Below are 26,593 nucleotides of genomic sequence, written 5' to 3'. Positions count from 1 at the left end.
TCCGTAACTACCATAAAATACCTGCAATAAATTCTCCGATCTGATGGGAAGTCTTCCTACCTGTCCAGCTTATTCTAAGTCCACTGTGTTAGTAAGGGAATTGCTGCCTTTGTGTGGAGTGACGGCTATTGTAGTTTATCCCACAAGTACAGAGGAGGCCGTCACTGGGTAGTAAAGCTCCTACCATGGCACATTGATAATTGTTGTCTTTATTGTAAATCATAGCTATTATGAAAGAATAATGTAGCGTCTCTTGTGTAAACTCTTCTATACCTGTGTTAGTTGATGGTCCATTTCTAGATTATCTGCCTATGATGCCTCTCACTTTACATAGGGGACAGAGTCTCATCACCTCGCAAATGCTCTGCTCTGAATCCAGTATAAGGGATGCAGCGACAGATCAGTCACATAGAGCTGCTGCACCCTGACTCCTATGTGATTTATATACCGCAGTCTGTGTATCCCATGTGACATAGATACAGTAGTCTCAGGAGACAGTCTGCTGTATATACATCATTGCAGACACGCTGCTGTATATACATCATAGCAGACACGCTGCTGTATATACATCACATAGCAGACACACTGCTGTATATACATCACATAGCAGACACACTGCTGTATATACATCACATAGCAGACACACTGCTGTATATACATCACATAGCAGACACACTGCTGTATATACATCATTGCAGACACGCTGCTGTATATACATCACATAGCAGACACACTGCTGTATATACATCACATAGCAGACACACTGCTGTATATACATCACATAGCAGACACACTGCTGTATATACATCACATAGCAGACACACTGCTGTATATACATCATTGCAGACACGCTGCTGTATATACATCACATAGCAGACACTGCTGTATATACATCACATAGCAGACACTGCTGTATATACATCACATAGCAGACACACTGCTGTATATACATCACATAGGAGACACTGTCCTGTATATACATCACCTAGCAGACACACTGCTGTATATAAATTACATAGCAGACCCTATGTGATATGTAATACACAAAAAACAAATGAACAAAATGCTATGCGTCTAATTTTTTCCTAGTATTTATATCTATATACTAGCTGTACTACCCGGCTTCGCCCGGGTTAATGACTGCTGTTAGCAAAATAGAATGTGTTAACAAAAATTTATTCTGCACACAAAAACCACAAAACAAATAGATAGAAATGTAATTATTAAAAGGCAAAAACTAAGCAAATAGAAGCATTTCACAACATATATTAGCTTTGTTATACTGAGAATGTCTTTGTTGCCTATATTAACCAATCAGAGCTCAGGTTAATTAACTGTAGCAAAATAGAAGCTGAGCTGTGATTGGTTGCTATTGGCAGCCTGATAAATCCCCAGCCAACAGGAAGCCCTCCCCCCTGGCAGTATATATTAGCTCACACATACACATAATAGACAGGTCATGTGACTGACAGCTGCCGTATTTCCTATATGGTACATTTGTTGCTCTTGTAGTTTGCTTATTAATCAGATTTTTATTTTTGAAGGACAATACCAGACTTGTGTGTGTTTTAGGGCGAGTTTTATGTGTCAAGTTGTGTGTGTTGAGTTGCGTGTGGCGACATGCATGTAGCGACTTTTGTGAGATGAGTTTTGTGTGGCGACATGCGTGTAGCAACATTTTGTGTGTTGAGTTGCATGTGACAGGTTAGTGTAGCAAGTTGTGTGCAGCAAGATTTGTGCATGGCGAGTTTTGCGCGTGGCGAGTTTTATGTGTGGTGCATTTTGAGTATGTGCAAGTTTTGTGTGAGGCAACTTTTGCATGTGGTGCAACTTTTGTACATGTGGCAATTTTTCTGTGTGTGCAAGTTTTGCATGAGGTGAGTTTTCCATGAGGTGAGTTTTGCACGTGTGGCGAGTTTTGCGTGAGCCTAGTTTTGCATATGGCGAGTTTTGCATGTAGCGAGTTTTGAGTGGTGACTTTTGTGTTTCGACTTTTATGTGGCGAGGTTGGTGTGTGTGTGTGGTGAAATGTGTGCTGAGGGTGGTATATGTGTTCAAGCACGTGGTAGTGTGTGGCGCATTTTGTGTTTGTGTTCACATCCCAGTGTGTGGTGAGTATCCCATGTCGGGGCCCCACCTTAGCAACTGTACGGTATATACTCTTTGGCACCATCGCTCTCATTCTTTAAGTCCTCATTGTTCACATCTGGCAGCTGTCAATTTTCCTCCAACACTTTTCCCTTCACTTTTTCCCCATTATGTAGATAGGAGCAAAATTGTTTGGTGAATTGGAACGCGCGGGGTTAAAATTTCACCTCACAACATAGCCTATGACGCTCTCGGGGTCCAGACGTGTGACTGTGCAAAATTTTGTGGCTGTAGCTGCGACGGTACAGATGCCAATCCCGGACATACACACATACATACATACACACATTCAGCTTTATATATTAGATATACCTGTATGTAATCTCCTGTATATAGTATATACCTGTGTGTCATCTCACCTATATATAGTATATATCTGTGTGTCATCTCCTGTATATAGTATATACCTGTATGTCATCTCCTCCTATACATAGCATATACCTGTGTCATCTCCTCCTGTATATACTATATACCTGTAGGTAATCTGCTCCTGTATATAGTATATACCTGTGTGTCATCTCCTCCTGTATATAGTATATACCTGTATGTCATCTCCTCCTGTATGTAGTATGTACCTGTATGTCATCTCCTCCTCTATATAGTATATACCTGTGTGTCATCTCTCCTGTATATAGTATATATCTGTGTGTCATCTCCTCCTGTATATAGTATATACCTGTGTGTCATCTCCCCTGTAAATAGTATATACCTGTGTGTCATCTCCTGTATATAGTATATAGCTGTATGCCATCTCCTCCTGTATTAGCCCTCGTTCACACGTTATTTGGTCAGTATTTTTACCTCAGTATTTGTAAGCTAAAATGGCAGCCTGATAAATCCCCAGCCAACAGTAAGCCCACCCCCTGGCAGTATATATTAGCTCACACATACACATAATAGACTGGTCATGTGACTGACAGCTGCCGGATTCCTATATGGTACATTTGTTGCTCTTGTAGTTTGTCTGCTTATTAATCAGATTTTTATTTTTGAAGGATACCAGACTTGTGTGTGTTTTAGGGCGAGTTTCGTGTGTCAAGTTGTGTGTGTTGAGTTGCGTGTGGCGACATGCATGTAGGGACTTTTGTGAGATGAGTTTTGTGTGGCGACATGCGTGTAGCAACTTTTTGTGTGTCGAGTTGCATGTGACAGGTTAGTGTAGCAAGTTGTGTGCAGCAAGTTTTGCGCATGGCGAGTTTTGCGCGTGGCGAGTTTTATGTGTGGTGCCTTTTGAGTATGTGCAAGTTTTGTGTGAGGCAACTTTTGCATGTGTTGCAACTTTTGTGCATGTGGCAATTTTTCTGCGTGTGGCAATTTTTCTGCGTGTGCAAGTTTTGCGTGTGGCGAGTTTTGCACGTGTGGCGAGTTTTGCATGTGGAGAGTTTTGCGCGTGGCGAGTTTTGAGCGGCGACTTTTGTGTTTCTACTTTTATGTGGCGAGGTTGGTGTATGTGTGGTGAAATGTGCACTGAGGGTGGTATATGTGTTCGAGCACGTGGTAGTGTGTGGCGCATTTTGTGTGTGTGTTCATATCCCCGTGGTGGTGTGATTATCCCATGTTGGGGCCCCACCTTAGCAACTGTACAGTATATACTCTTTGGTGCCATCGCTGTCATTCTTTAAGTCCCCCTTGTTCACATCTGGCAGCTGTTAATTTGCCTCCAACACTTTTCCTTTCATTTTTTCCCCATTATGTAGATAGGGGCAAAATTGTTTGGTGACTTGGAAAGCGCGGGGTTAAAATTTCACCTCACAATATAGCTTTGACGCTCTCAGGGTCCAGACGTGTGACTGTGCAAAATTTTGTGCCTGTAGCTGCGACGCCTCCAACACTTTTCCTCTCACTTTTTCCCCATTATGTAGATAGGGGCAAAATTGTTTGGTGAATTGGAAAGCGCGGGGTTAAAATTTCACCTCACAACATAGCCTATGACGCTCTCGGGGTCCAGACGTGTGACTGTGCAAAATTTTGTGGCTGTAGCTGCTACGGTTCAGATGCCAATCCCGGACATACATACATACATACATACATACACACACACACACATTCAGCTTTATATATTAGATAAATCTCTCTCCCTCTCTTTTATTTATATATATATATATATACACGCACGCACACACACACACACACACATACACGTATCGACAATGATGTAATAATAGGTTGCAATGGTGAGGGTGATGTCTTAATGGTTTCCATGTTGACGATTATGTCATAATAGGTTGCAATGGTGATGTCATAATGGTTGCCATGGTGACGATGTAATAATAGGTTGTGATGGTTACATCATGATGGTTGCCATGGTGACGATGCCATATGGTTGCCTTGGTGACGATGACGTCATAATGGTTGCCATGGCGATGATGATGTCATAATAGTTTGTAATGGCGATGTCATAATCGTTGCCATGGTGACGATGTCATAATAGGTTGCAATGGTGATGTCATAATGGTTGCCATGGTGACGATGTAATAATAGGTTGTGATGGTTACATCATGATGGTTGCCATGGTGACGATGCCATATGGTTGCCTTGGTGACGATGACGTCATAATGGTTGCCATGGCGATGATGATGTCATAATAGTTTGTAATGGCGATGTCATAATCGTTGCCATGGTGACGATGTCATAATAGGTTGCAATGGTGATGTCATAATGGTTGCCATGGTGACGATGTCGTCATAATAGGTTGCAATGGTGATGTCATAATGGTTGCTATGGCGACGATGTCAGAATGGTTGCCATGGCGACGATGCTGTCTTAATAGTTTGCAATGGTGATGTCATAATGGTTCCCATGGTGACGAAGATGTCTTAATAGATTGCAATAGTGATGTCATAATAGTTGCCATAGCGACGATGATGTCAATAGTTTTGCGATGGTGATGTCATAATGGCATGCGATGGTGATGTTATAATGGTTGCCACGGTGACGATGTCATAATAGGTTGCAATGGTTATGTCATAATGGTTGCCATAGTGACGATGTCATAATAGGTTGCAATGGTTATGTCATAATGGTTGCCATGGTGACGATGTCATAATGGTTGCCATGGTGACGATGTCATAATGGTTGCCATGGTGATGATGTCGTAATGGTTGCCATGGTGACGATGTCATAATAGGATGCAATGGTGATGTCGTAATGGTTGCCATGGTGACGATGTCATAATAGGTTGCGATGGTGATGTATTAATGGTTGCCATGGTGACGATGATGTCATAATAGGTTGTAATGGTGCTGTATATACATCACATAGCAGACCCTATGTGATACGTAATACACAAAAAAACAAACGAACAAAGTGTCTAATTTTTTCATAGTATTTATATCTATATATAAATCTCTCTTTCTCTCTCTCTCTTATACATATATATGTATGTGTATCAACGATGATGTCATAATGGTTGCCATGGCAATGATATCATGATGGTTTCCATGGCGAAAATGATGTAATAATAGGTTGCAATGGTGATGTCATAATGGTTGCCATGGTGACGATAATGTAATAGGTTGTGATGGTTACATTATGATGGTTGCCATGGTGACGATGCCATAATGGTTGCCATGGCGACAATGATGTCATAATAGGTTGCAATGGTGATTTCAGAATGGTTGCCATGGCGACGATGTCAGAATGGTTGCCATGGCGACGATGTCATAATAGTTTGCAATGGTGATGTCATAATGGTTCCCATGTTGACGAAGATGTCATAATGGTTGCAATGATGATGTCATAATGCTTGCCATGTTGGCGATGATGTCATGGTTGCCATGGCGACGATGATGTCAATAGTTTGCGATGGTGATGTCATAATGGTTGCCATGGTGACGATGTTGCGATGGGTTGCAATGGTGATGTCATAATGGTTGCCATGGTGACGATGTCATAATAGGTTGCAATGGTTATGTCATAACTAGACTGTGGCCCGATTCTAACGCATCGGGTATTCTAGAATATGCATGTCCCCGTAGTATATAGACAATGATGATTCCAGAATTAGCGGCAGACTGTGCCCGTCGCTGATTGGTCGAGGCACCCTTTGACATCGTCGCCATGGCAACCATTATGACATCTACGTCGATACTGTGCCCGTCACTGATTGGTCGAGGCGAATTCGCGGCAGACTGTGCCCGTCGCTGATTGGTCGAGGCAACCTTTATGACATCGTCGCCATGCTGTGCCCGTCGCTGATTGGTCAAGGCCTGGCGGCCTCGACCAATCAGAGACGCGGGATTTCCAGGACAGACAGACAGACAGACAGACGGAAAAACCCTTAGACAATTATATATATAGATAGTTGCCGCGGTGACGATGTCATAATGGTTGCCATGGTGACGATGTCATAATAGGTTGCAATGGTTATGTCAATGGTTAACATGGTGACGATGTCATAATGGTTGCCATGGTGACGATGATGTCATAATGGGTTGCCATGGTGACGATGATGTCATAATGGGTTGCCATGGTGACGATGATGTCATAATGGTTGCCATGGCGACAATGATGTCATAATGGATGTCATAATGGTTGCCATGGCGACGATGATGTCATAATGGTTGCCATGGCGACGATGATGTCATAATGGTTGCCATTTCGACAATGTCATAATGGTTGCCATGGCGACGATGATGACATAATCATTGCCATGGTGACGATGATGTCATAATGGTTGCCATGTTGACTGTGATGTTATAATGGTTGCCCTGGTGACGATGTCATAATAGGTTGCCATGGTGATGTCATAATGGTTGCCACGGTGACGATGATGTCATAATGGTTGGCATGGTGACGATGTTATAATAGGTTGCAATGGTGATGTCATAATAGGTTGCAATGGTGATGTCATTATGGTTGCAATAGTGATGTCATAATGGTTGCCATGGTGACGGAGATGTCATAATAGGTTACAATGGTGATGTCATAATAGGTTGCAATGGTGATGTCATAGGTTGCAATGGTGATGTCATAATAGTTTGCAATGGTGATGTCATAATGGTTGCCATGGTGATGTCATAATGGTTACCATGGTGATGTCATAATGGTTGCCATGGTGACGATGTCATTATTGGTTGCCATGGTGACGATGATGTCATAATGGTTGCCATGGTGACGATGTCATAATGGTTGCCATGGTGACGATGTCATAATGGTTGCCATGGTGACGATGTCATAATGGTTGCCATGGTGACGATGTCATAATGGTTGCATGGTGACGATGATGTCATAATGGTTGCCATGGTGATGATGTCATAATGGTTGCCATGGTGATGATGTCATAATGGTTGCCATGGTGACGATGATGTCATAATGGTTGCCATGGCGACGATGATGCAATGGTGACCGTTATGCCATGGTAACGATGATGCCATAATAAGTTGCCCTGGCGACGATTATGTTAATGGTTGCCATGGTGAAGATGATGTCATATAGGGTATATGGGCACGGAACTATGGGATGAAGGATATGTATGATGGGTATATGGGCATGGGACTATGGGATGGAGGATGTGTATGATGGGTATATTGGCACGGATCTATGGGATGAGGATGTGTATGATGGGTAAATGGGCACGGGACTATGGGATGGAGGTTATGTATGATGGGTATATTGGCATGGGACTATGGGATGGAGGATGTGCATGATGGGTATATGGGCATGGGACTATGGGATGGAGGATAATCATTATAATTTGTTATAACTAACCACAGTTACTATGCCCGTGCAACGCCGAACTCTTCAGCTAGTTTCATATATTGACATGCTTTAGCACTACAGAGTGCAACCTTTTTTGTTTATTGTATATGGAGGTTGCTGCTCCTAGTTTGCACCAGTTCACATTAGCTTTGAAGTGCCAGTCAGTCTTTTTGTCATCACTATGTGATGTATAGACAGCAGTCTCTCTGCATGCAATTTGGTTTGTATATATAGCGGTCTCAGTGTCTCTTATGTACAGCAGTCTGTGTCGCGTACATGATGTATATACAGCAGTCAGTGTATCCTGCATGATGAATATAGCAGTCTTTGTGTATCAAATGTAAGGTATATACAACAGTCTCAGTGTATTTTATGTGATGTATATTCAGCAGTCTCTGTCTCTTATGTAATGTATATACCACAGTCTGTGTCTTCTATGTTATGTACATGCCAGCCTCAGTGTCTCATTTGTGATGTGTATATACAACAGTCTCAGTGTCTTCTATGTGATGTATATACAAGTGTCTCCTATGTGGTGTACGTACAGCAGGTTCAGTGTCTCCTATGTGATGTACATACAGCAGGTTCAGTGTCTCCTATGTGATGTACGTACAGCAGTCTGTGTATCCTATGTGATGTACATACAGCAGGCTCAGTGTCTCCTATGTGATGTACATACAGCAGGCTCAGTGTCTCCTATGTGATGTACATACAGCAGGCTCAGTGTCTCCTATGTGATGTACATACAGCAGGTTCAGTGTCTCCTATGTGATGTACATACAGCAGTCTGTATATCCTATGTGATGTACATACAGCAGGCTCAGTGTCTCCTATGTGATGTACATACAGCAGGTTCAGTGTCTCCTATGTGATGTACATACAGCAGGCTCAGTGTCTCCTATGTGATGTACATACAGCAGGTTCAGTGTCTCCTATGTGATGTACATACAGCAGGTTCAGTGTCTCCTATGTGATGTACATACAGCAGGCTCAGTGTCTGCTATGTGATGTACATACAGCAGTCTGTGTCTCCTATGTGATGTACATACAGCAGGCTCAGTGTCTCCTATGTGATGTACATACAGCAGGTTCAGTGACTCCTATGTGATGTACATACAGCAGGCTCAGTGTCTCCTATGTGATGTACATACAGCAGGCTCAGTGTCTCCTATGTGATGTACGTACAGCAGGCTCAGTATCTCCTATGTGATGTACATACAGCAGGTTCAGTGTCTCCTATGTGATGTACATACAGCAGTCTCAGTGTATCCTATATGATAGAGTCTCAATATATGTACCGTAGCTCTTACAAGCAGGAGGTAGAGTTGTGTGTTGCTTTTTCTCGAATACATTGAAAACTCTGCACTCAGAGATGTAAGTGTGTAAGAATTGGGAGTTTTAGAACGCTTCTGCTAATGATTGTATGGACTCGCCTTTATCACTATATACTGTTTATATATAGCCAAATTTATCTATTTAAATGCATGAAAGGACCTGAATAGAAATAAAGAGCCTGTACTTATATACCAAGGGAAGGGGTCTAAGAAGCTGCTGGGAGGGATTTTTTAAGTGAAGTCATCCTGGAGTTTGCAGGAAGTAAGAGACTGACTTCCTGCCTACACATTAGTGACTGTGCGGAAGAGGTAGTCAGACTGAAGATCACATGACCCAACATCTTATCATGAATGTGTGGTGGGATATGTGGCTAAACTGGGCTGAAAAAAAATTACACCTGATCACCAAAACATCCCTGGATCATTGGTAAGTGAAGCTAGGGCCTCTGAATTATCGGAAGGCGAGAGAATCCTCCACTGGACATAAAAAAAGAAAAAAAAAAAAAAGGATCTTGTAGGTGGAAAAATGTGGAAAAATCTAATTGTTGTCTTTCTGGAACCATTTATGGATCCCGTGTGGTCATTAAATATAACGAGCGTGTTCTGTCTGTTGTCAGCTGCGGACGACACAGATTTGGCTCCAGCTTTGTAGTCATTGTAACACTCTCCTCCAGACGTGCACAGGTTTCTTATTGTCTGCCTCTGCGTCGTACAGCAGTAATGATCATCCTCCTAGAAGGAGAAAAGAAAAGGCTTGAAATTATCAGTAAGTGGCGCTCCCCCACCCCCTCCGCCTCGGCTGCCCACTCGCTTGTAATGGAGAACAGCTCCTGCGTGGGCAGAATCTTGTACGAGAGCCTGGCACACGAGCGGCAGGGGATCGTGTGCAATTACATGCACTGCGGCTCTGCGGGAGGCAGATGTTGTCCGCACATCTGCGGCACGTAGGGTAAATTGGGGAATAATGTAGCAGCGGTAATGGGTCACAGCGCTGTGAAGCTTTTTTGGCCACTTATTTTTTTGCAGAGCAGTAGTAGATTAGGTGGCCTGTATGTACCAAGATCCTACGTCGCTCTGCTTTGTGCATTTTTCATAGATTTAGCTTTAATTTTTAATCACATTCAAAGATTTGTAATGTGCTAAATGGACTGTACGCTGATCGCCCTTTTTTTACACAGCCAGCGACAGCAGCGATCAGAGATGCTTGTCTGTGAAGTGTGATTTCAGCTATACCGTACTTTTCAATACATTGTTGGGTGCAAGTCTCTTATAAGGAGTAAAAAAAAAAAAAATTAAATAAAGAAAAATTTGAATCATTTCTGTTTCCATAAAATTCTGATCCCAATCAAGATAGAAATTTATTTAAAGGGAATCTTTAAGTAAAACTTTTCTCCAGACTAGCAGAAGTACTGCAGGATAGGGCAGTGTGAAACATTTCTAGGGATACCCGTTATTGGTCACTATCTGTTGCTTTCTTGCTTTGAAATTCATCTTTTATTTATATGTAAATTTCATTTGCAAGTGCACTGGTGGGCGTATGAGTGCACTTGCACTTATCTGCTCCTTTTTGCTTCTCCCCGCCATCCGTTGCTTTTTGATTGACAATGGAGAGCAGTGTTGATGTCGTGCAACTGAACATCTGTCTCAGCTGTCAATCATGAAGCAATGGTGGTGCCGAGGGAGAGGAGACGTAAACTGCAGGTGCACTGGTTGGCCCACCGGTGCGCTTGCAGCTTATTTTATTGATGAAACCGTTATCCCTGGAAATGTTGTACATTGCCCTACCCTGCAGTACATCTTTTTCATAGGGCAAATGCTACAGACAGGGATAAACGCTGTGTAAGAAAATGCAACAAAGCAGTCAAAACATCATGTGCCCCAAAACTGTATAAATAAAAACTACAGAAAAAAAGCAAACCCTCATACAACTCTATCAAAGGAAATAAAGTTATGAATTTCAGAAAGAGGAGACACAACCAAATTTTATTTTTCTGAAATTTTTTCTTATTGCTAAAATAAATGAAATAAAAAAAGTATAGAACATTTGGTATTCGCCTAATCATACAGACCAGGAGAATCATGCTGTCAAGTCATTTTTACCTTACAATACATGCCGTAAAAATAAAGAAATATGTTTAAAAAAATAGGCAGAATTGTGGGTTTTATTTGGGTCATTTCACCGCAAATAGAATATTTTTTTCCCCCATTGTCCGGTATATTATATGGTGAAATTAATGGTATTGAAAATTACAACTTGTCCTGCAAAAATAAAAACGACCCACTGTCAGTGGGTGATAAAGGAAAACTTTTGAAAGAAGAAAGGAAAAAAGCAAAAGCGTAAAATGAAAATTGGGTTAAATGGAGGCCATTAATGACATGTGGCTGTTCTCGCACTGGCTTCATGGCTTGACTTTGTGCAGGATCTAGGGCTAATGATGATGTTGTGATGAACGGTCTGCCTTACAAGCCTCCATAAAACCCAACTGTATATAGTATAAGGGGGGTGGCCATATATGTAAGGCCTCATGGTAGACACGCTTTCTCGGTGATGAGAGGAGAATCAGCGACTGCCAGATTTATCTGGCACCATCTTATTTCCAGGTAGAAGAATAGATTGAGTTTGTTGTAGTGTGTGGATAACAATTCTTAAAGGGTTATTCCTAGAGTCGATTAAAAAAAAGTTTGTAGGACCTTGGTCCAGCCGCCATGTCATTATCCCGTGGATGCCGGACCAGAGTCCTACCTGCCTGATTAGTCAGTCTGGCGTGATGTCACCGTGCACCAGAGATGCTGGCAGGTAGGAGGAGGCTTTCAGGGCTCTGGTCCGGTGGCCACAGACTACTGATCAGCTCTTATTTCCGTTACGCGAAGAGACGGTGGAGATCTGCCTGCCTAATCTTGCAACACGTGTGTGTTAAATGGTGCAGTTCCCTGCCGAGGTGGTAGCATTAAATGCTTAACCATCATTATGACCATGTCGGACCTCCACCAATCATTAAATGTCTCATCCTAGAAATACGCCATGACTTTATATCCTGGGAATAATCTGTGGCATTCTTTTAGAATATGGAGATCTCTGTGGTGGCAGCGGGCCAGACAGTGAGCCTCGCGGATAGTCCGTGGGCATGGAGAGATCTACGGAGACTGTATTGTGGACTGGAGCCAGGGAGATGTACTAATGCACTGCTCCGCTAATGCTCCCCTTATAAATGTGTCAGGTAATGCGAGGAATGTATATCATTTACCTGATTACTCATTTATAGCTGGAGTCTTAAGTGTCGGCCATTACTGGAAATCCTCCACAAAGTGCAGCATTAGTCTTCTCTGCCATCGCCAAAAGCTTATAGATGTCGACTGAGGGGGCATACCTTGTTTATCTCTGTATAAGGGGCATGATGAGGGGCCGTTGTAGTAGGTCGCTTGGTTAGTGCACTGTTATGTGACGTCTATGAATATTTTATTCGGCAGACGGCTACTAACTAGGAGCGGCCATTCCTTCTGGGCTATAGCAGGTTATCCTGAGAGGTAGACCTCTCTGTGATATTCACGTCCTACCTTAACGGAAATAGAAAGTTATGTTTTAGTACAAAGGGAATACGTCCGCCCCCCGCTCCTCAAAATACACATTCCTGTCCCTGCTGTACCAGACATCCATGGGGGATAGAGACAGCTCCTTCATGGCTTCAGCTGCTTGGGATCTGTATAAGAAATAATTCTTTGTGCAAGCTCAAAAACCCGCTTGAGTAAAATGCGTTATAACAAATTCCTGCGTTCCCCTGACTCTGTCACTATTTTCTGTTTATATCTTTGCTTTTCCATTGCAGAGACACGTTATTTTCGGAGCACAGTATGTGAAATCTCTGCTTGTAGTGCAACTGGGTGTTTCTTCAGAGTCCTCTCTGGGGGCGTGTGCTTTCACTCCTCCCTCCCAGTCGCTGCCAATCACAGCTCGGCAGCTGTTCTAGGAGTCTCAGATGCTGCTAAATTGTGATTGGCTGCTTCTAGGAGGGAGGAGTGAAAGCGCACGCCCTTAGAGAGGACTCTGAAGAATTGCTGAATTGCTCTGCAAGCAGAGATTCACATACAAACGCAACAAGTATGGATACCTGTGCAATGGAGTGATGCAAAAGTTAATAGCAGCAGAATCAGGAGAGCTGAGGGATTTTTACTAAATATTTTGCTCATTTTTTTGAGCAAGTCATAGTTCATCATTAAACAAGAGCCAAGTGGCTTAGTATATCGCCTATCGGTGCTAATTTTGTGCATAATTCTACCAGTGTAAATGGATTCCCATGGGATTTTGTCAGCAGCACATTTAGTTTACACAGTGGTATATGCTACCAACAATGGCATAAATGTTATTTGCTCTCATTGCTGCTGTGTATATACCGGCCAATGGTTTAGCCAATTGTCGGCCTGTGTAGGGTCTAACGCAACCCTGACTTGTGGCTTCTCAACTGTTGCAAAAGTACATGTGCTGGAACATCTTGGGAGTTGTAGTTTACAGCTCTTGGAGACTACTAGCAAGAACCCTTACCAAACGCTGCTTAATACAGGTAGGCACTATGGAGGTGGGAGATTACATATGTATTTATCAGGTTTTGAGGGGTTATCTGGTCCAGTTGTGCCGAATTTGAAATTGCACTACTGCTGGAACTCGGAACACTAAAGCCCCCCATACACATTAGATAGCTGTCGGCTAAAGGATCGGCCAAACCATAGTTTGGCCAACAGCCATCTCCCAGACCCCTATACACGGGAGCACTCACTCAGCAGAGCGCTCCTGTGCTCTCTATGAGAGTGCCGTTGGTAGGTGTTGGTAGGCTGGATCCTTCTCCACCCAGAGGTCATCTGTCCGAGGCTCCTGTGCACATCAGACTGTTGGCTGAACCCCCCGATAGTGACATTGGTCTAATACAGTGGTGGGGGCCACTTAACGGCCCTTGATGACCTTTTATCCGGGCCTTGGTCAGATTCCCAGAGACCACCGTGGTGGGGCCGGCAGCTGTATTTAGCCAACCGCCAGCCCAGTAATTTCTTCTTGCTCTGTAACCTTGTGGTATAAGTGTATGTAGTTGGACTCAGTAACTCAGTAATAGATGTTATAAAAAATGTCTGCACTTCAAGGCTATAACTATGGTACGTTTGATTCCTCGGGAACTGATTGCTGCATCCACCAGCGTTCCAAAAAAATGGAGGAGACAAAGTCAGTTTTGTGGATGGGATAGTGGTGAGCATGTGTGACCACTGCCACTGTAGACCGTCCATGGAGCAGTGGTCGCACATGCTCACTAACACAAGGGACTTTGGGGCCCTCATTCTCTTGGTTGGTGCTGGTCCCATCGGTTAGACCCGCAGCGATCTTTCATTTATCACCTATCCTTGTGAATAGGTGCTGCATTTTGTTTTGGTGACAATCCCTTTAAGTGAATGAACTGTATTAGGTTTTCCTTATGTTTAGTACACCTCCCGATGTTAGCAATGAGCCTGAGACCAATGTGTGAAATTTGCACAAATCACAACCTGCTAAACATTTAGGTTGCAATAGAAATGTATTTGCCCCGCACCTTTTATAAAGTAACGTTTCTCTTTGGCATGCCACGGCCGGTATGTCACTCTCCACAATCTATAAGCCTCCTTACATTGGCGTTCCAGGGACGGTATGTCACTGTCCGCAAGGAGAAACGTTCCCCCTTAGACCTCAGTCCACAGTCTGCCAAATCAGATCTCACACTTTGCACTGCTGAGGGGCAACACCCCGAAACACCGTGTCTGGAAATTAGGATTCCGATTTGGCTTTTATCCGAAGTCATATTGCAAGACTTGTTAAAAAGGTCGATAGTGACTTTTAGGATCGCTACTTCCTACAACAGGTGGCGCCAAAGAATTCAACTTCTCTTCCAATTTTATACAGTTAAAAATTCTTACCGTAAATGGCATAAAATCATTGATAAACTCTGTGCAGAGCATTTACAACAAGGAAATGAAGCAAATTGCATAAAATTTTGGGTGCAGACACCATGATATAATAATAATAATAATTTTTATTTATATAGCGCCAACATATTCCGCAGCGCTTTACAACTTATAGAGGGGACTTGTACAGACAATAGACATTACAGCATAACAGAAATCACAGTTCAAAATAGATACCAGGAGGAATGAGGGCCCTGCTCTCAAGCTTACAAACTATGAGGAAAAGGGGAGACACGAGAGGTGGATATGTATATTTATTAATATTTTGGTGGCTATGCTTTTCTATAACCCCGTTTATCATTACTAAGCCACTGCCAGTAATGGTGAGCATTTGTTTCTATTGTTTTCAGATCCCGAACATTTACATCGGGAGAAAAGGCAAAAAGCTCCTCCCGATCCTACTAAGAACACATGTAAGATGCTGGTGGTGGCCGATCATCGCTTCTACAAATACATGGGGCGGAAGGAAGAAAGCACCACCATCAATTATTTGGTAAGTAATCATCGGCGTTTGTGTTTAAAGGGCTTCTCCGCTATTTAGGATCTCTATTTTATAAGAAGGGTCTCTTGACAATCGGCACAAGTCCATGTCAGGACCCCAAGCGATTTAGTAGAAATTTGTGGGAAAACCTTGAAGATGGTGTTCATTTTGCCTGCAGCGCCACTGCAGGGGAAATTAAGTATTACACCCTTCAAATTCATTTGATACCATTAGTAATTACTTGTTAATGAAGTCATATTTGTGCTAAAGTGGATTTTCATTATTTTCTTACATCTTCTATGCTCCGATCTGTACTCCTGTTTTTACCAGCGTAATTCATTATTATTTCTTGCCAATTGTAGATTGAGTTGATTGACCGGGTGGACGACATATACCGGAACACATCGTGGGATTCTCAGTGGAAGGGATATGGGGTCCAGATCGAACAGGTGTGTTGTGATTAGCCGTCTATACCAGCGGTGGTGCCCTCATCCCAGGACTGCAAGGGGTTAGGACAAATACAAATATACTACAGATCTATACATCAGCCACAGTACAGCTCTCATAGAAGTGTACGGAGCTTCGCTGTGCCTCTGCATGGCACGGACTTCATTACATAGGCAGGAACTAAAAAACAAAGGAAAAAGCGCTCAAAGAGTACCACTGTGATAGATTGGTGGCGACAGGCATGTAAAAGTGGTGGAAAAAACTTGTCATTTGCTCACCAATTTTTTCACCAAGTGAATGCGGTTGCACCGTAACCCGTAAAATTCTGCGACAAGCGAATTGCCAAAAAATCCAAATGATTCCAATTTTTTCCTTTGCAGAGTCCCCACTCCCTTGCAAACTGCTGCGATGTAGCAGCGGCACCCTCGGCCACACGACCTGTCTAGCTCCAACCTAAAGTCGCCATGTCCTGTGGGATCTTTCCTGTCTGGCATCCTGCGACATGATGTCACCCGGCAGCTGTAACGTCTGACGCCCCATTACAGGGGTCTCGTGTCGCATTGGAGGTTCCTTGTTGCTGGGAATCCTATTTAATAATTTATGGACAACTGATGATTCTTATGCTCAGTGCAAGAAAAGGCTGTCCTCACAATACAGGACAATGATGGACAGTTTTTTTAATTTAATGCAGTATTTTTTTCATTATTATTATTATTTTTTTTAATATAAAGGTGTAAATGCTGCCCCAGCCGCAAATATATTTTTTTATTAATTTATATGCATGGTTATGTATATTTACTATTGGTGATTATTGACAGTAATCTTACCGAGATACTTTGCATTTCTAGATTTAGCATTGATGTAAAATCATGAAAACCCTTCCTTATACCTGCCCCAAAGTTGGAGTCCCCATGCCATGCGTGGATCCAGTATGGACGTAAAATATAAAGGAAAGACTTGTAGTACTTCTTCATGCTGGATACAGACCTAGTTTTAGCTTTAAAAAAAAAAAAAAAAACACTAAAAAAAAAATGGCATCGATAACGTGTGTTTCCAGCCTAAAGAGGGAATTCTGGATTAAAATGGAGCTGATAATTGGGTATTACCTAAACTTTAGGCGATCAGTACCCTTCCTGCCAGTCAAATAGGGTTATCCCAATCATTACTAGTTATCACCAATCCTCTGGATAAGTGATTAATTGCGGATCCCTGGGGGTCCGAATATTAGGACCCTCCACCCAGCCCGGGAACGAGGCTCTGTGATTCACTTTTGGAATGGTTGGCCATAGCCGCATTATTTCTCTATGGGACTTCTCAATATTTCAGATCTCTATTCTCGGGATTAGTGCTCGCTAACGCCACCGTAATTTCCGTCCGAGTGCAATCTGACAAAACATCCGATCTCAGTCGGACCAATGTTATGCTATGGGGTCGTTCACCTGATTTTTTATTTTTTTTTTACTTGGACTGAGCCACTCCTTGTAAGAAATTGGAAGATGTCCAAGTTAATTGCATCCAAAAAATACAATGAAAGATTTACAATTAGAAAATAAAAACAGGATAAATACATTCTTTTTAGAAGAAATGGACATTTTTTACTCTTTACTTAAAAGCACGTTCAAACCCCATTCCAAAAAAAAGTTGGGACGCTGTGTGAAAAGAAAGAAAGAAAATAAGAATGGAAAACAGAAGGCATATCAGAATTCATCCATTTCATTTGAAAATTAATATTTCCATTTAGAAACGAACGGCAGCAAGACCTCTCAAAAAAAGTTGGGACCAGGTTAACAAAAGGCTGAAAAAGTAAGTGGTACTGATGAATAAGTCACATGACTGTGTATAAAAAGAGCATGATAGAGAGGCAGAGTCTCACAGAAGCAAAGATGGTCAGAGGTCACCAATCTGTGAACAACTGCATCTAAAAAGTTGTGGAATAATTTCCTCAACCTAAAATTGCAAAAAACTTTGAATATCTCGCAATCTACTGTATATGATATCATCCAAAGATTGAGATTCTGAAGAAATCCATGAGCACAAGGAACAAGTCCGATGGTCAATACTGGATGCTCGTAGTCTACCGGCCCTTAGGCACAACTCCAGCAATTCTCTCCTCACTTCCCAGACATTTACAGACTGTTGAACATAGAAGAGAGGATGCTACGCCATGGCAGATATAGTCCAGGCCCAAATTTTTTGCGCTGTGCCATCAATTTCTAAATTACTTTAATTTTTTTTCCAATGAAATGGAAAAATGTCTCATGTTCATCTTCTGATCTGTTCTATGTTCTCTTTTTAAATATAGCTATAGGGATTTCCAGATCATTGCATTCTTGTTTTCTTTACATTATACATACCAGACCAACTTTTTTGGAATTGGGGTTTTATTTTGGAAGATAACATAAAGTTTCTGGCCCCAGAAAATAAACTGCAACAAGGACATTTATTATGGCGGTTCCCTTGGGGGCCCCTCCTTACACCTTAGCTCAGGTTGAGCTGCTGCCTCTGCACCCTCCTTCAGCTACTGCGCTGCATATTGGCCATATTCAGTCACTTCCCTGTGTGCAGACATAAGGTTACAGGACTCCAGAGATTTTAAAGTCCTACCCTTTTTTTGCAATGCAAATCTGTCAATAGATTGAATAAATCCTGCCTAAAGAGCAGATGCTACCGCAAATGGATAGAAGAGTGCGTGTGTATATATGTATGTATTGTATATGTGAATACGTGAGACTACTACAGTACATATAGTGCAGGTGGAGACTACCATGGTACATATAGTGCAGGTGGAGACTACTACGGTACATATAGTGCAGGTGGAGACTACTACGGTACATATAGTGCAGGTGAAGACTACTACGGTACATATAGTGCAGGTGCAGGTGGAGACTACTACGGTACATATAGTGCAGGTGGAGACTACTACGGTACATATAGTGCATGTGGAGACTACTACGGTACATAGAGTGCAGGTGGGGACTACTACCGTACAAATATTGCAAGTGGAGACTACTACGGTACATATAGTGCAGGTGGAGACTACTACGGTACATATAGTGCAGGTGGAGACTACCATGGTACATATAGTGCAGGTGGAGACTACCATGGTACATATAGTGCAGGTGGTTACTACTACGGTACATACAGTGCAGGAGGAGACTACTACGGTACATATAGTGCAGGTGGAGACTACTACGGTACATAGAGTGCAGGTGGAGACTACTACGGTACATATAGTGCAGGTGGAGACTACCATGGTACATATAGTGCAGGTGGAGACTACTACGGTACATATAGTGCAGGTGAAGACTACTACGGTACATATAGTGCAGGTGCAGGTGGAGACTACTACGGTACATATAGTGCAGGTGGAGACTACTACGGTACATATAGTGCAGGTGGAGACTACCATGGTACATATAGTGCAGGTGGAGACTACTACGGTACATATAGTGCAGGTGGAGACTACTACGGTACATATAGTGCAGGTGAAGACTACTACGGTACATATAGTGCAGGTGCAGGTGGAGACTACTACGGTACATATAGTGCAGGTGAAGACTACTACGGTACATATAGTGCAGGTGCAGGTGGAGACTACTACGGTACATATAGTGCAGGTGGAGACTACTACGGTACATATAGTGCAGGTGGAGACTACCATGGTACATATAGTGCAGGTGGAGACTACCATGGTACATATAGTGCAGGTGGAGACTACTACGGTACATACAGTGCAGGAGGAGACTACTACGGTACATATAGTGCAGGAGGAGACTACCATGGTACATATAGTGCAGGTGGAGACTACTACGGTACATACAGTGCAGGAGGAGACTACTACGGTACATATAGTGCAGGTGGAGACTACTACGGTACATAGAGTGCAGGTGGAGACTACTACGGTACATATAGTGCAGGAGGAGTCTACTACGGTACTTATAGTGCAGGTGGAGACTACTACGGTACATATAGTGCAGGTGGAGAATATATATAAATATATTTATAAATAAATATAAATGTGGGTCACCATTATAATAAATGGCGGTGTTGCAGCTTATAAAGCTCCTGGCCCAGTAAGTGTGTGCTTGTGATTGCTGCTCCGGGGACCTGGCAGGGGGGATTCGGAGCCACTATAAGGACACATTTGCTGCACAGTTAGGATAATGGTGGAGACGTAATGGCTGACGATGATCACTGTCTTCTGCACCATGCGGTGTTTATTCCGAGCCTGCAGCACAGGAGTCTGGGCGCAGATGGCACAGCAGAAACGGGTGATGTTGTTAGCACAAAATAATGAGCTGCCGAGCAGAAGGCTGGGATCAGAGGCGACTGAATGACAATATTCCTAGGAAGAGGCAGGATGAGCAGACATGGAGATGGCAGGGAGGAGGCTGAACAATCTGCTGTGTGTACTGTGAGTGCCGCAGAACACGGTGCGGTAAGGCTGCCGCTATCAGGCGCCTGTACTGTTTGATTAGTTTTCGCATTTTTATTCTCTTGTCTCTTTATTTATGTAGATCATTGTTCACAAGGAACCAGAGAACGTGACGGGCTCCAAGCTGCACTATAACATGGCAAAGAACTATCCGAACGAGAACAAGGACGCCTGGGATGTGAAGCAGCTGCTGGAGGTGAGGGGCTTCATCAGGGGAGCCCCCCGCCAGGTTATAATAACACATATTATTCTGTGAAGTTCATTGATAATGGGAGACGTAAGTCTATGAGAGACTTGGAATTGGTTCCGAGGCCACAAATATCAACCCCAAATAATAGAAAATAAATGGCGTCTGAAGCATAAAGGCTTCAAAACCATGGCCCCGTCCGACTATTGACACCCTATGGACACCATTATCTTGCTTGTTGGGAGACTTCCCGTTGTACACACACATACATATATTCCCACGGCTGGGGAAATGGCATATTGTGTAGTACGGTCAGTCACGTGAGTTTGTTGTTTGCAGCAATTCAGCCATGACATATCGGACAAGGCCTCCACGGTGTGTCTGGCTCATCTCTTCACCTATCAGGACTTTGACATGGGGACTCTAGGACTGGCCTACGTTGGATCCCACAAGCCAAACACTCACGGTGGAATCTGTCCTAAAGGTGAGTGACAGTCCGCTCTTGTAGGGTCATTTCTGTACTTCGTACTTCTTATTACTTCTTTATTCACAAGATCTTCATTAAATTAAAGATCGCTCCGTACCCTTCTATGGTTTGTGGCACCGCTATTCCTCCTGACCTATCATTTTGATTGCGCACGCATGTGTTATGGGCAGAGGTGGATAAGCCGCTACCAGACCTGACTTTTTGGACAGTGGATCAGACATATTATAATCCAACATGTCCAATCCTTCTAGGGAGAATCTGATCTCCTCCATACGCATTAGCTAAGGTACAGACGACCTTAATCCCCACATTCCATATACTGTCTGTGTCCAGCACACGTGGTTTCGGCCATCGCCGTGTTTCTTCGGCACATTGCCAGCACTGTTGCCGGTGGTGTTCGTGCAGCCCGACCCTCCAGCAGACGCTGCTTTGTGCTTGGTATTCCCCGCCCGTGGCCGGAGACGTCTCCTCCAGTCCTTTGTCTCACACAGTTGGTGCCGGTGGCTTTTTTCTTCTATGTTCTGCTCTGACTGAAGTGTCGCCTGACGTGATCTCCTCTCTATTCCCGCAGCGTACAGAAGTGAGGCATCACAGAAATCTATTTTCTTGAACACCGGTTTGACAAGTACAAAAAACTACGGAAAAACCATCCTTACAAAGGTAGAGCCAGACCCACTTTTTAGTGTGTGTAATAAATATTGATAGATATATAGATGTATTTATAAAGTGATTTATTATTTAAATTGAATAAGGTTTTTATTTTAAAACTAATAAAGAAATATATTATTTTAATGTTCCATGATTTTCTCTAAATGTAAAAAATTCATTCATTTTTCACACTGGGCCGTGGGCCTTCCGATAGACCAATATTTGCTGTTCTGTAGAGGTCACTTTCCAGCAGTCTCATTCTCTCGCCTCTATATAGCATCCGCCTTTCACTCTAGACGGTGGTCACAGCTCACCTCCTCCCTCTCACTGCATAGTGAGCATGCCCACCCATGTGGTGGCTGTAGGGCAAGGCTCTGGGTGCTGTATGCAGGTGCGCTACATTGGGATAGACCTGTCAATCACTTGTAGCAGAAGATACATGGCTGGTCCGGTGCTGCCGCGGCCGGCTGTTTGCAGTGCCGCTGCAGGTAATCGGCAGGTCTCATCCAATCTGCTGCAGCAGCGCTGCTATCTTCAAAGTAAATATTCTTGAGACGCCAGAGCCATTGGTCAGCATGAATCGCCTGACAGATTGCTACCCTCTTCTCTTATCATGCCTCTTGCCCTAAGACGAGTACCAGGAGGATCCGCTCACAGCAGCGCTCTGCATAGGCATGAGCCGTTGTGTGACGACATTGGATTCATGTCTTCTCTCCGACAGGAAGCCGACCTGGTAACTACTCATGAGCTGGGTCACAACTTTGGTTCTGAACATGACCCCGACAGCATGGAAGACTGTGCACCCAGTGAGGACCACGGGGGCAAATTTGTGATGTATCCTATAGCTGTGAGCGGAGACCACCAAAACAATAAGGTACAGATGATCCTTCCCACATCGCTCACTGTTTTTCCCTCACTAAGCGGATCAGAGCTGACATCGCATTGGTTTCCTTCTGTCTTCTATCATGTAGCCCTCATAAGGTCACTCTCGTGGTCGCATCTTTTGTGACCCTGACAATCTTCTTTTCTGGAATGGGTATTTAAGGCGTTCTGGTAGGTTTATCACTCGCCATTCAGGCCTTTATGTAAGGTGATTATTGGGAACCTGGCAGCAGGATTGTGCACAGTAACCTACAGACAGTGTCAGGTCGGCGCCGTTATACAGATTACAGTGATACCTGGTGATGAAATCCGTCTTGTGGTTGTTGTTTAATCTTTATTTTATTTTTGGGTTTTTAGTTAATGATATGCTCATGCTCCGGGGCGGCCTGTGGGGGTCTTCATGTGGTGCTCTGATTAGCTATATTCATAATGCAGCCTGCTGTTAGGTCACTGATCCCTCACAACAACCACAAGACGGATATCATCACCAGGTATGATTGTAATCAGTATAACGGTGCCGACCTGACAGTGTCTGTAGGTTACTGAGCACAATCCTGCTGATAGTTTACTTTAAGGCCCCGTCTCACATAGCGAGATCGCTAGCGAGATCGCTGCTGAGTCACAAGTTTTGTGACGCAACAGCGACCTCCATAGCGATCTCGCTATGTGTGACACGTACCAGCGATCAGGCCCCTGCTGTGAGATCGCTGGTCGTGTCGGAATGGCCTGGACCTTTTTTTGGTCGTTGAGGCCCCGCTGACATCGCTGAATCGGTGTGTGTGACACCGATCCAGCGATGTCTTCACTGGTAACCAGGGTAAACATCGGGTTACTAAGCGCAGGGCCGCGCTTAGTAACCCGATGTTTACCCTGGTTACCAGCGTAAATGTAAAAAAAAACAAACAATACATACTCGCCTTCTGATGTCCGTCAGGTCCCTTGCCGTCTGCTTCCTGCTCTCACTGACTGCCGGCCGTACAGTGAGAAGTGAGAGCACAGCAGTGACGTCACCGCTGCACTCTGCTCTCACTGTACGGCCGGATCTCAGTCAGAGCAGGAAGCGGACGGCAAGGGACCTGACGGACACCGAAAGGCGAGTATGTACTGTTTGTTTTTTTTTGGTAACCAGGGTAAACATCGGGTTACTAAGCGCGGCCCTGCGCTTAGTAACCCGATGTTTACCCTGGTTACCCGGGTGCTGCAGGGGGACTTAGGCATCGTTGAAGACAGTTTCAACGATGCCGAAGTCGTTCCCCTGATCGTTGGTCGCTGGAGAGAGCTGTCTGTGTGACAGCTCCCCAGCGACCACACAGCGACTTACCAACGATCACGGCCAGGTCGTATCGCTGGTCGTGATCGTTGGTAAATCGCTTAGTGAGACGGGGCCTTTAAACACACAAGACTCTTATCATTTCAGATCTCCTCCTGTCTTATGCTGGGAGTCAACTAATAGCTGGAGCTTTGGTTACACATTCCCTGAAATATGAACTTTATCACATTTTTTACATTATGTTGTCTTACCCACTGAAAAATGCATTAAAAGTGACAGCCCCAGGTGTCTCCCTCCTGTTTCTCTCCACTGCCTGAGCAGCAGAGATACCAAGATGGGTTACAGGAAGTGGGGGCGGGTTCTTGTCTCGGTACAGGAAGTGGTGGCAGGTTCTTGTGGGTACATGAAGTGGGGGCGGGTTCTTGTCTCAATACAGGAAGTGGGGGCGGGTTCTTGTCTCAATACAGGAAGTGGGGGCGGGTTCTTGTCTCAATACAGGAAGTGGGGCAGGTTCTTGTCTCGGTACATGAAGTGGGGGCGGGTTCTTGTCTCGGTACATGAAGTGGGGGCGGGTTCTTGTGGGTACATGAAGTGGGGGCGGGTTCTTGTCTCAATACAGGAAGTGGGGGCGGGTTCTTGTCTCGATACAGGAAGTGGGGGCGGGTTCTTGTGGGTACATGAAGTGGGGGCGGGTTCTTGTCTCAATACATGAAGTGGGGGCGGGTTCTTGTCTCGGTACATGAAGTGGGGGCGGGTTCTTGTGGGTACATGAAGTGGGGGCGGGTTCTTGTCTCAATACAGGAAGTGGGGGTGGGTTCTTGTCTCGATACAGGAAGTGGGGCAGGTTCTTGTCTCGGTACATGAAGTGGGGGCGGGTTCTTGTCTCGATACAGGGAGTGGAGGCGGGTTCTTGTCTCGATACAGGAAGTGGAGGAGGGTTCTTGTTTCTATACAGGAAGTGTGGGCGGGTTCTTGTCTTGGTACAGGAAGTGGAGGCGGGTTCTTGTCTCGATACAGGAAGTGTGGGCGGGTTCTTGTCTCGATACAGGAAGTGGGGGCGGGTTCTTGTCTTGATACAGGAAGTCGGGGCGGGTTCTTATCTCGGAACAGGAAGTGGTGGCTGGTTCTTGTCTCGATACAGGAAATGGGGGTGGGTTCTTGTCTCGGTACATGAAGTGGGGGCGGGTTCTTGTCTCGATACAGGAAGTGGGGTGGGTTCATGTCTCGGAACAGGAAGTGGTGGCTGGTTCTTGTCTCGATACAGGAAGTGAGGGTGGGTTCTTGTCTCGATACAGGAAGTGGGGGCGGGTTCTTGTCTCGATACAGGAAGTGGGGCGAGTTCTTGTCTTGGTACAGGAAGTGGGGGCGGGTTCTTGTTTCGGTACAGGAAGTGGGGGCGGGTTCTTGTCTTGGTACAGGAAGTGGGGAAGAGTTCTTGTCTCCGTACAGGAACTGGGGGGTGGGTTTTTGTCTCGATACAGGAAGTGGGATCGGGTTCTTGTCTCAGTAAAGGAAGTGGGGACGGGTTGTTTTCTCAGTAAGGGAAGTTGGTTCTTGTCTCGGTACAGGAAGTGGGAGGATTTTTGTCTCTGTATGGGAAGCGGGGGGGGTTGTCTTTGTCTCTACAGGAAATGAGGGCGCGTCTTTGTTTCTCTGCTCCTGATCTCCTGTCTGTGATATTGCATAATGACATAGCAGGCTAGTTTCCGGTTTATTGCAAGCAAGACATTGGACAATGGCAGGAGCAATGCATGTTAGCAAGTAAAATAAATTAAGTTCCAGCACCTATAGTGCTGGCAGAATGCTGACTATGAAGAAATGGCCACTTAATAAAAGTGGATAGCAAGTTAGAGAGCATGAGAATTGGAACGGTTCCTATACATATGTGACTGGTATATGCACCAAAACTAGTTATTACTTTGTAAGAAGGGAGGGGCAGCAAGACCATGTTTTGTTTTGTTTTTTTAAGAGGGTTTATGTGAAAATACACTCTTTCTGGTGCCCTAGCGGTATGATCTGCCGCCATTGTGTGTACACCGCTGCCCAACACCTTTACCTATTCTGGCTTTCTGCTCTACGCCTGTGTGAATAAGGCAAAACAGGATGGAAGGAGAGGATTCACAGTCACATATGTCTGCTTCTCTCCATCAGATGTTCTCCGCGTGCAGCAGAGAGTCAATCCTGCGCACACTGATGAACAAGGCGTCCATCTGCTTCAAGGAGCGCAACAACAAGGTCTGTGGCAACTCCAGGGTGGATGAGGGGGAAGACTGTGACCCCGGCTTACTGCACCAGCACGATGACCCCTGCTGCACCTCTGTTTGCAAATTTAAGAATAATGCAGAATGCAGGTCAGTAAATCAATGAAGAAAAGTGCATTGAGGAGCAACTTGCCTACTAGAGAACTGTTCTCTTCTCTTAAAGAGTTCATACCAACATTAAAGGGGTTGTCCAGGCTGTGGGTTCATGTCTATATATAATCCGACAAAGGAGTTTGCACAACTGCCATATAAAGTATAAAATATATTAATATTTATTTAGTTAACATCATAATATACAAAGGGTACAAATGTTTAATAGCACAAAAAGTTAATGTCC

The 26,593-nt window shown here is 44.1% G+C and overlaps 1 protein-coding gene across 5 annotated transcripts in view; it reads left to right on the top strand.

Moving 5' to 3' along the window:
- Positions 1 to 26,593, top strand: part of ADAM17 (ADAM metallopeptidase domain 17) — a 211,211-nt gene that overhangs the window by 43,399 nt on the left and 141,219 nt on the right. For 4 of the 5 annotated variants that reach the window (XM_077291410.1, XM_077291408.1, XM_077291409.1 and 1 more), the window contains exons 7-13: positions 15,509 to 15,651; positions 16,002 to 16,088; positions 20,604 to 20,717; positions 21,048 to 21,192; positions 21,767 to 21,855; positions 22,565 to 22,717; positions 26,147 to 26,346. In XM_077291410.1, coding sequence (XP_077147525.1) covers positions 15,509 to 15,651; positions 16,002 to 16,088; positions 20,604 to 20,717; positions 21,048 to 21,192; positions 21,767 to 21,855; positions 22,565 to 22,717; positions 26,147 to 26,346 — 931 coding nt within the window. Of the gene's footprint in view, positions 1 to 15,508; positions 15,652 to 16,001; positions 16,089 to 20,244; positions 20,525 to 20,603; positions 20,718 to 21,047; positions 21,193 to 21,766; positions 21,856 to 22,564; positions 22,718 to 26,146; positions 26,347 to 26,593 lie in introns of those variants that run through there. The other variant, XM_077291411.1, reaches the window with a different exon arrangement.

The sequence above is a fragment of the Ranitomeya variabilis genome, chromosome 2 (genome assembly GCF_051348905.1).
Source record: "Ranitomeya variabilis isolate aRanVar5 chromosome 2, aRanVar5.hap1, whole genome shotgun sequence".
Lineage (NCBI taxonomy): Eukaryota > Metazoa > Chordata > Amphibia > Anura > Dendrobatidae > Ranitomeya > Ranitomeya variabilis.
The sequence above is the reverse complement of the archived record's forward strand: the minus strand, read 5'-3'. Positions and strand labels throughout refer to the sequence as shown.